General features: G+C 35.6%; 1 protein-coding gene across 18 annotated transcripts in view; it reads left to right on the top strand.

The window, feature by feature from the left end:
* CaMKII (Calcium/calmodulin-dependent protein kinase II) overlaps positions 1-14,999 on the top strand; it is a 108,374-nt gene extending 93,375 nt beyond the window's left edge. For 5 of the 18 annotated variants that reach the window (XM_046619420.2, XM_046619437.2, XM_046619473.2 and 2 more), the window contains 6 exons: positions 2,046-2,183; positions 9,629-9,691; positions 11,210-11,285; positions 11,490-11,584; positions 12,039-12,153; positions 12,248-14,999. In XM_046619420.2, the coding sequence (XP_046475376.1) occupies positions 2,046-2,183; positions 9,629-9,691; positions 11,210-11,285; positions 11,490-11,584; positions 12,039-12,153; positions 12,248-12,380 (620 nt within the window). In that variant the 3' untranslated portion in view covers positions 12,381-14,999. Of the gene's footprint in view, positions 1-2,045; positions 2,184-7,943; positions 9,578-9,628; positions 9,692-11,209; positions 11,286-11,489; positions 11,585-12,038; positions 12,154-12,247 lie in introns of those variants that run through there. The other 13 variants (XM_046619479.2, XM_046619527.2, XM_046619577.2 and 10 more) reach the window with 6 other exon arrangements.
* Positions 15,000-16,143: the final 1,144 nt, after the last annotated feature.

Genomic DNA, 16,143 nt, shown 5'->3' on the forward strand with positions numbered 1-16,143 from the left:
TTTCTTTGTATATTAACCAATATATGTATATATATATATACCTTGTGCACCTGTGGAATGCAAGCTGTGAAAATTTTACTAATTATAAAAAATTACTGCTACTCGAATTATTCGAATTATGTTTGTATACATATAAACAACTAACAGATATGACAAGTTTCCAAGATTGGTGACTGTAAAAAATAGCGAAAACATACCAAGATACGGAATCGATTGCGTAAAGAAGTAGGCGTATCGCTTAACGCAGCTTGTTGTATGTAGAAATTACAGTAGCGTGCAAGTATACGAGTACCTGAATGCTGTACGAGCTTAATTGATTTAAAAACGCAGAAATATTGCAGTATTTTCACGCTACATTAGTAACGCCAGGAACACGTATATTACGTATACAACGTACGTGTACGTTACGCACATCGTACAATCCGTAAGCCCAGTACCTATAAGAGTAAAAAATGGAATCCAGTTGACATAATCGCCGTATTTACTAAGATATAGGCGTTCCAAAGGTCTGCGAGACTAAATACATGGCAAGGAGAACTTATTCGTGTACGAAATTTTAATAAGATTCGAAATTTCAGGGGAGAAGGAAAGAAAAAATATTCTGCGAGAATAGATGCTTATGATAGAGTATGCTTACTGTAATAATGAACAGCGACGGGTCATAGAATCGTCTCTTCTACACTTAATAATTATATAATATATAACTAACGTACAGCGACAAATTGTACCGAATGGCCAGATCACCGGACAAATTGGTAAGATTGTTGATTGTTGAGATATTACAACGTTCTAGGGTTGAGCATGATTTGACTTTCGTTTTTTTATACTTCACTTGATATATTTTTTTTTTTTTTCCCTTTTACTTACGATTTTTCGATAACCTAGCGTAACAATATATTATACTACGTACTAATTAATACGCTAGACTAAAACGAAGAATTTTCTTACAATTAAATCGTCAATTTTAACGATTTAAACGTTCTATTGGTTGCTTTTTATGCTCATTGTTATACACGTGTTATAATTGTTGATTCACGATCACACGTATTTGCGTATCCATCTTTCGATCCACATGTTTATTATTCTTTCGATATTTCCAGTATAAATAACCACACGAATAATATTGTTTTGTTAAATAGCTTATTAGTTTGAAGATAATTTTTGTTTGTTAAAAAAAATAAATCGATAAACAATGATAATAATCATAATGATAATAACGAAAATAATTGAATTACGATAGTATTGCAACTATAAAACTAATCAAAAGAATCTAAGAAAAATTATTAACGCATTGATTGATGACGTAAGAACAAAGCGATTCTGCGGTTAACGCCTTTCATTTCATACATTCTCATTAGCAATACCGCCTGCAAGGCTTTCACAATATTTAGGCTGAAATGGAGAAAATAAAAATGAACAAACGATCCACGCATAAAAGATAAATTATCGTGTTTGACGCGATAAAGATATTCAATCTGATAGTGAAAAATTGCTTAGTGCAGAATGAATCGACGAAAACTTTGTTCTTGCCTGCAATCCTTATGTATTATACACGCGAACCCATTTACGCGAATAACAGGAGAGTGGAGAAAAAAGAGTAACAAAGTTAAAGAGACCATTGTTATAATTTACCGCAATACGGCGAGGTCGGTAATGGATTGAAAGGTCAATTGCAACCTGTTGAAACGAGAGAATCGATCGATGATAATATGGCGAAAAATCGTATGAGTGGGTTCGTGTTTTTTTACCCGTAACTTTATCTCTATCTTTCTCTTATTCGCAGTCTTTGACCTCCCGTCATCACTCTCCCTCTCTCTCTCTCTCTCTTTTTCTCTCTTTGTATCCTTCTCAACCGCTTTGCCACCATCCGCCGACTCTGTATATCTGAGAATGAAAATAATGAGGAGGAAAAAAGGAAAGCCACGACGAACGTGACATGTAATAGCGGCGATGAGGAGGTTGCACGTTTGGTTTTCCGTTTTTGGCTTACGATATCGAGGCCGAGTCACAATGTACCCTTGTTGGTTCGTTGGTTGCATGACTAGCTGGCAGTGGGAGTGGCAGTGGCTCCAGCCACAGTAGCAGCAGCAACAGCCAGAACAGCCAAACCGGCGGATCCCCGTCGTCGACGATCCACCTCAACGCCTGCGGGAGCACGCCTCGTCGTCATGACTCGAACACTGGTCTGTAGCTTCCTTTTATTTTTCACCTTTCGACCCCTCTACTTCGCTCAATCATCTCCCTCTCTCTCTCTTTCTCTGCCTGTTAAAGTCCCTCCTTGCCAACTACGTAATTCGAAACGTTCGATAGTCGCGAAAGACTTCCTCGACATTACCGACCTTTCCCGCGGATACTTTTTCATCCTGAACTCCTCCTCGACGACACCTCAAATGTTTTTAATCTTCGTTACACGTTCGACGTTCCTGCAGCAAGAACGTTTGTATCCCGACCTCCTCGAAAGTATCTACAATGGTCTCAACCTTAGGTCCAGATTAGACTTCCCTAAAGAGACGTTTGCATTCCGAACTCCTCGAAAGTACCCCCAATGGTTTCAACCTCAGGTCCACATTCAACTTCCCTGAAGAAACGTTTGTGTCCCCGAACTCCTCGACAGTACCTCGAATTTTGTCAATCTTCAATTCAATCCGGAGACAACTGAATCTCCTCCGTTAGATTTATACCCTTTCTGTAGCTTCGATTAATCTGTCGCAAGCCAGCTTGTTGTTTTCTTTCTGTTCCCTGTTTGTCGGCAAGAAATATACCTGATCAACATCGTCCATCCCCAAAAATATTCAGCTGCTGGATATAACGCGTGTCCCTTTCAAAAAATCCACCTCCCATGCAGTAATTCCGTCTTTTAGTTAATCGTAGCGTGTTGCGTGTTGTATAATGAACTTCCACACGTGTACGATATGCGCGCGCGCGCGTGTGTGTAAGTGTGTATGTATATATATATATATATATATAAGTCAATCCCTTATCTTTCGTAGTTAAGGGCTATCTTGTTTTCAATAAAGTACTGCGGTTGATGCTGGTAATAACTGTAATATATTTACACTATTTACATATGTTCAAACGATTCAGATAATTACAATATGGAATTATGCCCAGGATTACCTGAATCAACAACTAGTACTTATAATTATTAACTTTGTTTGATTATAAACCTTAGCGCCAAGCGCTACGAGCCTTTTGCGTGTTTCTGTTTGGATTACGCAGTTTCGACTAATCAGCATGACGACCGCTGTCTCTGGCTTGGTAGGTGTGCCGAGCGGACGACCTCTGATAGTCGCGCTGTAGTTTGGATTAGTCTCAAACTTACATCCCCCCCTCCCCCCCCCCTCCCAGACTTATGTTTCAGGAGTCAGGAGTCTGGAAATAGGGGATCATTTTATTTGCATGATAAACGTTTGACTCTGGTGTTTTAAATCCCGAGTCAATAATATACAGTAAGTCAGAGATTTTTTTCTTTATTCTAAACGGGCCCACTCTGACCGGATCAAGTTTTTTCCTATTTAACCGACTTCCGTTCTGAATATAAACAAGATCACCGACTTCGTATGTTATTTTTCGTTTATTTTTATCATAGTAAACTTTATTTTGATTATGTATTTTTTCTGCATTTAAAAATGCTATTTTTCTGTTTTTCTCTAAATTTTCTAAGTTGTTTTCGTTAAGTTCCGACGGGAGATAGGATTTATCAATTCCATTTAAAAGGTAATTCGGTGTAAACTTTGTTGTGCTGTGTATTGTGTTATTGTAGTTTTCTACACACTGTTCAGCTATGACTGACCACGGCCGGTCTTTTTTTTCAAATATTTTACACCTAATCGCATTAACTAATGTTTGATTTGTCCGTTCATTTTGCCCGTTTGAAAAGGGGCAGTCTACCGCGGTGAAAATGTTTGTTATGTTTTCTGCTTTTAGATAATTTTTAAATTCTTTTGAGTTTATTCCCGCGTATTGATCAGTTAGAAGTACTTTTATTTTTCCCTTTTTCTGAACTTTTTTTACTAGATTTATGAAATCTTTTGCTGTCTGTGTTTTTGCGGTCAATACAAAGGCGTACTTCGTGAAGTGGTCTACGATTAAATGCAAGTATTTTTTGGGTGATTTGTTTCCGCTGAACCCTCCTATTGTATCCAAGGATATTATTTGAAACGGCTCCAACGCTGGACCTAATTGTGAAAGGGGTTGAATAAAATTTCCGAACCTTGATTTATTTCTTACGCAAGTGTCGCATGCTCGACAAATAAGTTTTATATGTTTGTGCATGTTTTTAAAATAGTATTTTGGGGTTAAAGTCAGAGTTAACTGCTTTACTCCAATATGACTTTCGTTGTGTATATTTTTTATCATTTGAATACCTAACTTTTCCGTCACCCATATTTTTTCTTTGTTATTTAAGATTTTATAACAAATGTTATTTTTTTTTACTGTTTTATCCTCTTTTTTTATATGTAATTGTTTTTGGTCGTTCCTCAGTTCTTCCATCGATAAAAAATTTACTATTTTTATAGCCGTTTCACTGCTTGTGTTTTCATCTAGTACTGGGTTTCGAGAAAAGCTATCTGCTTCTGCATTATTTTTGCCTGGGTTATACTTGATTTCAAAATCAAAGTTTGAGATGTAGTTTAATAATGCTAATAGTTCAGGATCTTTACTCTTTTTTACATTAAAGTTTTCAAGCGGTTTGTGGTCTGTGAAGATCGTGAATTTATTTCCTATAAGTTTATATTGCCAATATAAAATACACTCTTTTATCGCCAGGACTTCCAAGAATATAGCGCGTTTGTTTTCTTGCGGTTTTGTTAGTTTTTTTGAAAAAAAAAAGACTGGTTTTATAGAATTGTCTTTTTGAGGTTGTTTTAAAATTGCTGCTACTCCTTTTTTGGATGCATCTGTAAAAATGTATATAGGAAGTTTCGGGTCAAAAATTGCCAATATCGGCTCAGAGCTGAGATAGTTTTTAATTTTTTTAAAACTGTCTTCACATTCTTGTGTCCATTCGAATTTTACATTTTTTCTAAGTAAATTATGTAGTGGTTCTAATTCTATCGAAGCTTTCGGTATGTATTTTAAGTAGAAATTTATTTTTCCCAAGAGTTGCCTCACATTTTTTTGATTCTGCGGTTTCGGAAATTTTTTTATTGCTATTAAGTTATCATTTAGAGGTTTTATCTTATTTTCTTTTATTTCATGTCCCAAATAGATAACTGACTTTTTTGCAAATGTGCATTTTTTTTTGTTTAACTTAAAACCCGCTTTTTCTATGGCGATGAGAGTTTCGTTAATGTGACGTGAATGATCTGAAGAATTTTTTGAAAATATCAAAATATCATCGATATAATTTATCGCGAATTTCTCGAGATTGTTTTTCGCTAATACGTCACTCAGAATTCTCTGAAAAATTGCCGGAGACGATTTTAAGCCGAAAGGCAAACATTTCCATTGCCAATGCCCGTTTTGGGTTATAAACGCGGTTTTATATCTATCTTTTTCTCTAATCGGGATTGACCAGAAGGCCGAATTTATATCTAATTTTGTAAAAAATTTGCAATCCCGGACTTGCATTAGCAGATCGTCAATGATTGGGAATGGGTGGCATTCTGGTATAATTATTTTATTTAGTTCGCTATAGTCTACGCATAACCGTGACTTTCTCCCTTCTTCTTTCTTCAAAACAAGAGTTACCGGGGAAGCGAACGGACTAGTCGAGCGTTCAATTAAACCTACTTTCAGTAATGATTTTATTTGTGAATTTATTTCTTCGCTATCCGCTATAGAGCATTTGTACGGTTTTCGCGCAATATATTTATTTTTGGTAAGCTTTACTGGCGCCTCGTAGCCTGTTACTTTGCCTACTTTGAACTTGTCCTCTGTAAACAGCTGTTTGTGTTTATTCCACACGCGTTCCAAATAGATCTCACTGTTTACCGCTATGTTTGTTGACATAGATTCTGTTTTCCTATTCTCATGTAACTGACATTTCTTTGTATCATTTTGAAAAATTTTCAAATTTTCATTCTGACACAGTTTAAATTCTTTGATTGCATCTAAACCTAACAAAATGTCATCCTGAAAAGAGACACTTTTTACAATATAAAAACATATTGTTTTTGAAATATTAAAAATTTTTGTTCTTAGATTTATTGAGCCTAACGTATTCGTAGTGCCTGCAAATGTATTGAGTTTGTTTACCCCACTTATTTTTTTGTTTAATTTTAATTTTACCACTGTATCATAATTTATTATCGATACGTTTGCTCCCGAGTCATATACCGCAACGACTGGAGTATCCTCGATACCTATTGTTAATCTGATAAGTGGGGTCGCCATCCGTTTTTTGATTCGTCAGAAGACGCTACGCTCTCTTCAATGTTCGTGTTATTTATTATACGTATTTTATCATTTCTTGTTTTCTCTTTATCATAGAGTTTTAACCTGCACACATCTTCTGAGTGATACCTGTTTGGAAATCCTTTTTTATTGCAGTAGGAGCATGGTTTTTTTTCTGATTTATTTTCCTCTGGGATTTTTGTTTTGATTTTTTTCTCTACAAGACCTTCTGACTGATTTATGAGCGACATTAATTTATCAATTGTATCTAAATCTTTTCTATTTATGTGTACTTGAATTTTTGCTGGTAAGCCCAAAACAATTAAATTTATTTGAGTGTTTTCTGATATTTTAGAATCTGTGTCTAAAAGCAGATTTCTCTTTTTTAGTGCGTACTCTAAAAGCGAACCATTTAAATAACGAAATTCGTATGCATACTTTATTTCTGGCCACCCTATCACGGCAAAAGTATCTAAAAAGGAATTTTTCCAATGCTCCCATGGCCTTGTAATCCTATTTATTTTCAAAAAGCTTTGAAACCAGTCAAGGGCCGGTCCCTCCAAAAAAAATCTCAACGTCTCTGCGTAGTTTTCTTCTCTACATTTTAAACGGGTGCACTCGCTCACGAAAAGATCCATAAAAATAGCCGCGTTCTGGTTTTTTCCTGAGAATTTTTCCAGAATCATGTTTTTCACTCGTGACGTTATCTTTTCATGCGGAAAGGTTTCAAAATTATGGGTGGGAACGGGACTGGGATCACCATACGCTCGACATTCATCCAAATAAATACCGTCGTAACATACATTTCCCTCTTCATCTAAGTATTGCCCTTCAAGTTCATCTACTAGCGAAATCCACACCTTCCGGAACTTTCCCCGTGTTTTAACACTCTTGACTATATTTTTCACGATCTTCGTTTCGAAGAGTTTTGGATGATTCTCTTTCGTTGAAAAGTGTTCCGGAAATTCATAAGTCGTGTCCTCTCCTTCTAATTGAATTGTGCGAACTCTCAAAATGGTGGTTCTAGCGTCTAATGCCTCGGAGACAAAGCAGAATTTTCCTCGAACCACAGCCATAGTTGTTGATTTATAAGTCAATCCCTTATCTTTCGTAGTTAAGGGCTATCTTGTTTTCAATAAAGTACTGCGGTTGATGCTGGTAATAACTGTAATATATTTACACTATTTACATATGTTCAAACGATTCAGATAATTACAATATGGAATTATGCCCAGGATTACCTGAATCAACAACTAGTACTTATAATTATTAACTTTGTTTGATTATAAACCTTAGCGCCAAGCGCTACGAGCCTTTTGCGTGTTTCTGTTTGGATTACGCAGTTTCGACTAATCAGCATGACGACCGCTGTCTCTGGCTTGGTAGGTGTGCCGAGCGGACGACCTCTGATAGTCGCGCTGTAGTTTGGATTAGTCTCAAACTTACATATATATACACACACATGTATATACACATACGCGTACACGTGCGCATGTATACATATTTGTGCATGCTTATATTCGTGTTTGCTGCCCGCTGATTGGCTCTGGCTTGGTGTTCGGTGTTCGCTTCTTGCATCAATTGCACGACGAGGGGCTGTTCAGACTCACAATCAGACGGTATCGGCGGAGGGCGAGGCAATCAGGTGATGTCCGGAACATCCGGGACTGCGGGATACTGCCAGCTAGGCGAGAGCGGAGAATACGACGGCGGTAAGGCCGCAAAGGCAACACCGAAAACGAGCAAATCAGAGACGAACGATGCGTCCCGTAAGCCGCAAAAGGACGAGGACGTCTGCTCGAAGCTCAGGCGGTGTCGCTTGCTCTAGCCCTAAATAACTAATGTATTTCATCGGGCGAAATCAACGTTTCGTTAGCCGCGAGCGTATTGCCGCCGCGACGGACTTGCCGCGTTTTATCAAAATTCACACGCTCGGCTGACGAAAAGCCAGATACAAAATCGGCAAAGTCAACGAACAAACCGATATACAAACAGCTATTAGCGATCCTTCGCATTATCGCCGGACGGGTCTTTGGACACTAATTCTTTCGGATTGCAGAAATATAATTATTCTAGCCAACGAGTTGTTCGTTGATCGACTAGGATGTAGAAAGATGGTGAGAAGATATCTTTTTATCTTTTTCTTTTCTTTCACGTAGGACAAGATAAAAGATACTGTTAAGCGTTATACACCGTAGAAAAATATGTAAGATAATGTTTTAGTTATAAATATATATATATATACACATGCATATATACATGTGTGTGTATATATATACATCGGTTGGCTCATTTGTCATTGTTAATAAATTGTTTAAAACTATTTCTATTACTGTTGATAGACCCTGCAGGTCATAAGTATGTGCAGGGGAAAAATTGAGAGAATATGCAGCTGGAAAATATAACATGATACAGGGGGAGAGGCACGATTCGCATCTTGGAATAGATAAATAATTATCGAAACGATGATGGTGCGACGAGAGAAAAAGTAAATCTCTACCGGTTACGCTATAATTGAAGAGAGAGAAAGAAATTACTAATTTTAAATTATCATTGTGGTTATAATTATTTGCGCAGATGCAACGGTCACGTATTTGTAAAATTTATACTCTGGACACACGCGATTCGCGATGGAGTTGGAAACGTGGAGTGTATCTGACATTTGAAACCACAATTTCAGTTACCTGTCGTATACGTGTGCGGTTCTAGAAAGTGTATTGGGTACACAATATACGTGAATAACGCAAATTTTCAGATATTTTATTAAATAATCCGCGAAGCGAACCGAAAGGAAAACCACGTCTCAAAGTAACGTGAACCGAAAAAAGTTTTTCCCATAAATCGATCTGTGTATATTCGTATATATATTGTAGGACACTCTGCATATAAATATTGCAAAGAAGCGAAAAATAGTTAAACCATCACAGTTTATTATTTAAAGCGTTTTGTTTCTATTTTCTTATCGCGAAAAATTGAGATGATTCAAAAATAGAAGTACAGTGTGTTACGAGCAATTTTAAATCGCTCTTGTTATGTTTAAAAAGCATAAGATCGTTTTATTTCTACTCTTATGATAAATCGTCTCAATTTTTCCCTCCCTGCTTTCACGCGATGAAAATATCGTTTAATTTATACATATTATATATAAATTAGCCGCGTACACACACAGCTATGTAGATATCATGCCTGTGCGGTTCCCTTCGACCGTTTGTTGTTTTGCGCATTTATTTATTTTTTTCCGAATTTTGTGTGTTCTTTTTTTTTTAATAAGAAAGGTATGTTATTATAGAGATAAGAATCGTCTGTCCTATCAAGACCTGCAGTCAGCTATCTACGAATTCGCAGTGCTCAGGTAATCGTAACATTCAATTACTATACGTATCGAAAACAAAACCATCAATTAAATTAAAGCCAATGAAAAACTGTTTGTAAGTATAGATAGTGTAATACTTAGACTTATGATCATAAATATTAACGAGTTTGAGGTAAAATGCATACATACGTATATATGTAACAGTGACTTTGAACCACATGCGATTGAAACCATCAAACTATTACCGCGACTAAAGAACAAACCATAGGTAGATAAACTCTTTATTCCGGTTGAAATATCTGTCGGTATTTTTGTTCCATTCAATAAAAATAGAAAAACACTCGACTTTCCACGCGATAAGAATTTTTTCTCAAATTATAGCTTGAAAAAATCTACGCTTCTACGTCGGACATCTTAATTTTTTCCACATCGTTGGAAATACACGAATTTCCATATTCGCAGATTGTCAAACCGTAACAAAGAATTTTCATTAAGCGAGAATACACGGAGATAAAAATTTACTTCTCAGAATGAAAAACAATGAAATATAGTTATCACAGTATTAAAATTCAGAACACAACTGACAATTGCAAAAATAAGAAAAAAAGTGTAACAATTATTATCAATAGAATATTGTGTCTGAAAATCGACGTTTATTGTTCGTGAATTTGTTACAATTTGTGTGAAAATATCGAGCACAGTTGTCGACGATTTGCCGGGAATAATAACAATAAATAAGAAAACCTGCATCTGGAGCAAGACGTTTGTTATGGAAAGGAAAGAAGAAGGGGTATCCCTATCTTCTCCACGACCTTGGTATCCGTTATCAAGACTCCCCTTAGCCAATAGAATTAGAAAACGAATTTCTCAAGGAGTTGACCAATAGGATCGAGGTTTCCCTGAACACGTGACTGTGGTGGTGGTAGATGCAACACCTTTGCCTTATCAAGTATATAATCTCAAACCTGGTTTGGACTTACGTAAAATCTCGTTTTATACACACCCTGCACGTATGGACGCGCGTGGGTGTAAATTGAAAACGACTCGGAGACATTTGTTCGTAATATTGTCAGTGGAGATGCGTTACTCTTACGTATGAAAGCCAAGAAACGCGGAGGTTCAAAATCGTAGACGATAGAGGCACGTACAACATCTACGTATCGTTGAAAAAAAAAACACAGATCGTGTCGGAAGTTGAAATATTCGTACTCGTTGAACGCGAAGGTTTACTCAATAAAGTGAATAATTCGAGGATTGCGTTAACCAAGCGTAACTCTTGCCAGGCTAACCGAAATTTTACTAACGAAATGTAAATTACAAGTGCACGGACACGTGACGAAGGGTTAGAAGTAGGTACGGTGTAACGTACGAAAAAAAAAAAAAAACAAAGAAAAAGAAGAAAAGAAAATTTTTTAAAATAACGATATTATAGGTACTGCATAATAATTAAACGTTCATGCATGTGGCTGTTGTGCTGTACGATGTGTCAGAAAGGGTCTGACATGGCGGAATTTGAGTGTGAGGTTAAAACTGACGATGGTGTGTTGAAAATTCCAGCTCGTCGTCAGGAAATAATCAAGATGACTGAACAGTTAATCGAAAGCATAAACACCGGCGACTTTGAGGCCTACACGTGAGTGAAATTTTACTCTTTTTATTTGTTTATTTATTTATTTATTCACTACAACGTCGGTTCAATTGCCAATTAATTAATGCAACCGATGATTACTTAGTCGCAGGATTTCAAGAATTAACATCATTATAATACTTGTAATGAACGAGGCAACGAATTAACGATCTAATTATTCTACGTTCTCGTTTCTCCCGTTCTCCGCAGGAAGATCTGCGACCCGCATTTGACGGCGTTCGAACCCGAGGCTTTAGGTAATTTGGTCGAGGGAATGGACTTTCACAAATTTTACTTTGATAACGGTAATTACACCTCGTTTGCATCACTCTCTTCGCACGAAAGAAAAATAAAGAAACGCGATTTTTTATTTCTTACTTTATGTAAAAATTTAATTTAAGGGAAAAAAAAAAAAAAAAAAAAAAAAAATCAGTTAAAGGCGACTTGTTTTTTCGAAGAATAAAAGTAACCTTGTTACCAAATAAAAAATTCCTGGTCAATCCTAGGTTTTTGAAGTCCCCTTTTGAATTTCGTGCTATTTCCAGGTTTTCCATATTTTTCACTCGCGTGGTCACCCTGCTTAATCTATATCATGTCGCTCTCTACCTGTACAGAATTTGCCACAGCTTCTTATGAAATCTCTCGTCTTTGCATGCGTCGAAATGAAAAGGTGTTAAAAAAAACGAGAGTGCAGATTGATTTGAAGTTTTTAAATCGATCAACAGCTGATATTTTCTTTCTGCTTCGCATGCTTCACAGTCTTGGCGAAGAACTGCAAGGCGGTAAATACAACAATACTGAATCCCCACGTGCATCTTTTGGGCGAGGATGCGGCCTGCATCGCTTACGTCAGACTTACGCAGTACATGGACAAGTGAGTATAATGACGGCGGAGTTGGATAATTGAAATTTGCAATTCGTTTGACGCTCGTGAGAGTGTAAAATATACGATACCTGATAACTTGTAGGCAAGGAGTGGCTCACACTCATCAAAGCGAGGAAAGCCGGGTCTGGCACAAGCGGGACAACAAGTGGCAAAACGTGCATTTTCACCGAAGCGCAGTTACGGGCTCTCCGCAATTTTCATTCAACCAGAAATAAACGGTGGCGGCAACGAGGACAAGGGATCCGCAAAGGTGCAGGAAGTTACCTGAGGAAACGAAACGACAAATATATTAAACGAGGAATAACACAGATCAGGCGAAGAATAATGAGGGGGAAAATAGGCGGGAACTGAAAAATGGGTAAAGAGCCGAAGGGTCTATGATGTAAGTTGTTGGATCGATGATGAGAAAAAACGAGACGCGGGGGAAAGAATTATTAGTTGACGCGATACGCGTGTTACATATATACATACATAGCTGAAGAAGTATAAATCGGGCGCAACGACAGAATATTATACGATGCGTAACAATTTTAATAACATTATTTAAAACTCATTAATTCGGTTCACGAGAATAAAACGGCAAGAAAAAGATAACTATAAACAAATTAACGTCTGTCAAAGTAACGAATAAAACTTGAAACTGGCGGTAAGGAAAAAGGAAACAAAACAAAACAAAAAGTAAAACTTTCCACAAAGAATATGCACGAAGAGAGAAACAGAAAAGGATGAATAAAGAGAACGAGGAGAAAATCCTGAGCGACAAAGTAAATTTATAAAATGCCTGTCTATGATATCTGTCTGTCTATTCTGTCTGTCTGTTCTTTCTGTCTGTCTGTTTGTCTGTCAGTGCAATAGAGTTGTGTAATTAAATTTCCTACGATAATTCGGGAGGTAGGGAAACAATTGGCCGATGATGCGAGATAGATATGGCAGAGTTAAAATAAGGAAAAGGAAAATGAAGAATGGAAATGTCGGGAAAACGGAAAGTAAACGATAATGGCGGTGAAATGATCAATATCCGGAGCCGTATTCGGTATTATACACGTATACAAAATACATCGTGCATCCGACTAACAATAAGTTGTGAAAAAGGTGAACGCCGGGCCCCGCAACAAGAATCTCGATACAGAAAGCAAAATTGAATCTGAATAATATCCAAGTATAATATATACGGGGAGAGAGAGAGAGAGAGAGAGAGGGAGTTGAAAAGAAAAAGAGAAATATGGAAAAGAATATGCATAATGAAACTTATCTTCAGCTTAGTTATAATATATATACATATACATATACATATATATATATATATATATATATAAAATATTTCAATATATATTCTACGTAAAGATAAATTGTTATACATTGATTCTATCTATAATATTATGTCATTAATTATTGTCGCGTAATTTCGATATAATAGCATCATTATATAGTATAAATAAAGTCCGCTTAGTTAGAGTAACAAATTTCTAGCGTTCGGCGTACGACGTGTGTAACTGTCACTTTTTTCAAATTTCTCATTACAGGTAAATATTATATATTATATAGGTATACAACGCGCGGTACGGTTATTGTTATACAATATTATGATGATCACACGCGGAAGTGGAACAAGAGATCGCGATTTATGTTCGGGCTGTAACGAGAGCACGTTATATATACATATATATATATATATCATATATATATATAAACGATGGGTGTTTGATATATAAGTAATTGTATTTGATAATGCAATTCGCACGGTATGGGAAACGAGATAAAGAAAGTAAGGAAGGGAGAAGAATACCGATGATAAGGTATTGATTTTGAAAGATAAACGATTAAATATTTCAAATTTATAACGACATTATAGCATACGTCGTAGGAAATGATTATCAGGGTGAAGAATATTATACGAAGGGAGTTGAGTTGAATGACATTGAATTGTATTTAAATTAGATTCATTGAAGGGAAACGCTTTGGTCCCAATTATATGCGCGAATTAATTAGCCGTACAATCGACCGATGTGCCCTAAGATGATCGTCGTTTTTCATTATAAAAATCGATACGCAAATGTCGGGAATACCGTGGGTCGAAATTTGAAATGCAAATGAAACGAAAGAAGGGAGAATGGCGAGATAGAAGAAACGAAAGCCTTTTAGACGCTGAAAAGGGCTATTAAATTTCTGAACAGTGTAAATAAACTGTCGCGCGTCATGCGCGGAGATTGAAAAAGTAAAAACTTCTGTAATTCTTTGTTCATTAATTTGTACAAATAATTACACGCGTCTCGTGATCGATGAATTCGAGTATTTTCGTATGTACGATTAATTTTCTCTCTCACACACACACACACACACACACATATATATATAAAAATATATATATATGTATAAAAAAAATATACAGTACCGCGTGAAGAGTTTGATCGAGGAAAATTTGTCGTTGGCACTTCGTTCGCTTTGTTCGTCATTATTTATTTATTCATTTATTTATTTTTTACTCCAATCGTATGAATCAAAGCAGTTAGGTATAAGCGATAGGTTTCAAAGAGATGGAGAAATCACAGGGTCTTATGATTGAAGACGCAGCAGGGAATGAGGAAGAAAAAAAAAAGTAAAATGAAAAAAAAAATTTTTAAGAAATAAATAAGTCGTTGATTAAACTTTTTTCACCCCTGCAATTGTATAAGAATAGAAAAATCTCTGTTCCAAAGGTAACTTAAACGATACAAATTAAGACACTGATCTGCGAACTAGGCGTATTGAATAGAAAAATTGTGAAAACGAAGAAAAACAAAAAACAAATAAAAAAAAAATCACGAAAAAAAATTAAAAAAAAAAAAAAAAAAGAATTCAATGTAAGGTTTGGAAACTGTTACGCTAAGATATTTGCAATTTTTTACGTTATTACTTGATGTGATCGTCATTTCTATTATACTTATCATTTAACAAATAGCCAAGATTTGTAATTTTAGGGGCCCGGTGTAAGTGGAATTAAAAGTATAAAACGCAAGGAAAAGCACTAAAGAATATACGCATGGGTCAGCGAACCGATAAAGTAAAATAAAATTAAAGGAATAAATACTAATCATGATAGTAGTAACAATAACAATAATAATAATAATAATTAAAAGTAATAATAACAACCGAGAAACCAGCAACAATACTTGTATGGAAATAAATGGAATGAAAAATTTTATCACATAGATTTTAAAATGCAGTATATGATGCCGTTTTAATCTTGTTCTATTTGAAAGTCGCGCAAGATTTATACAGCGTTATACATTATAACTAATACTTGTGAAAAGGCAAAATGAAACTGCATAGTTGATTATAAAGAGTGAAATGAGAAAAGGAAAGAAAACAAAAACGTCTTTTAGAAACTTGATTAGTTGTTTGAATAAAATTATAAACAAAATGAATAATAATAAATTACGCCAGTTTTATTATTATTATTATATAGCTAATTAGTATTACCATTGCGATAATATTCTCCGCTATGTATTCCTGACGACGACGATGGTTCGCAACGGTCATTTTTACAGTAAATATATTAAATTAGCAAACTCTTGCACAAGTCGCATTCGAAGATACAGATTCGATCCTTACAAATCCTACGTAAAGATAAGTACGATAGGGGAATTAGGAAAATTACGAAGTGATTGAAGTAAGCGAAAAAAAATCAAGGAGAGGAAACCAAGAACGAAAATCTTTCGCTGCGATAAGAATTTCAATGAAAATTGCTGAAGAAGGTTCGTTTGAAAATTACGATTACTTTACATATATAATACTAATATTCATCATACGTAATATAAAACAATTGTTATACCACGTATGATAAATATTTTAATCTTTTATGAAATATATTTGTCGCCGCGTCTTTGAACGTTATATTATATCCATAATCAACATAATGATAATGTCTTCATTTGCGACAGTCATTTTTGTACGAACAAGGTAAATAAAAATAAATATCTATATCGGTTAGAAAATAAT

The sequence above is a fragment of the Neodiprion pinetum genome, chromosome 1, assembly GCF_021155775.2.
Source record: "Neodiprion pinetum isolate iyNeoPine1 chromosome 1, iyNeoPine1.2, whole genome shotgun sequence".
In the NCBI taxonomy this organism is placed as follows: Eukaryota; Metazoa; Arthropoda; class Insecta; order Hymenoptera; family Diprionidae; genus Neodiprion; species Neodiprion pinetum.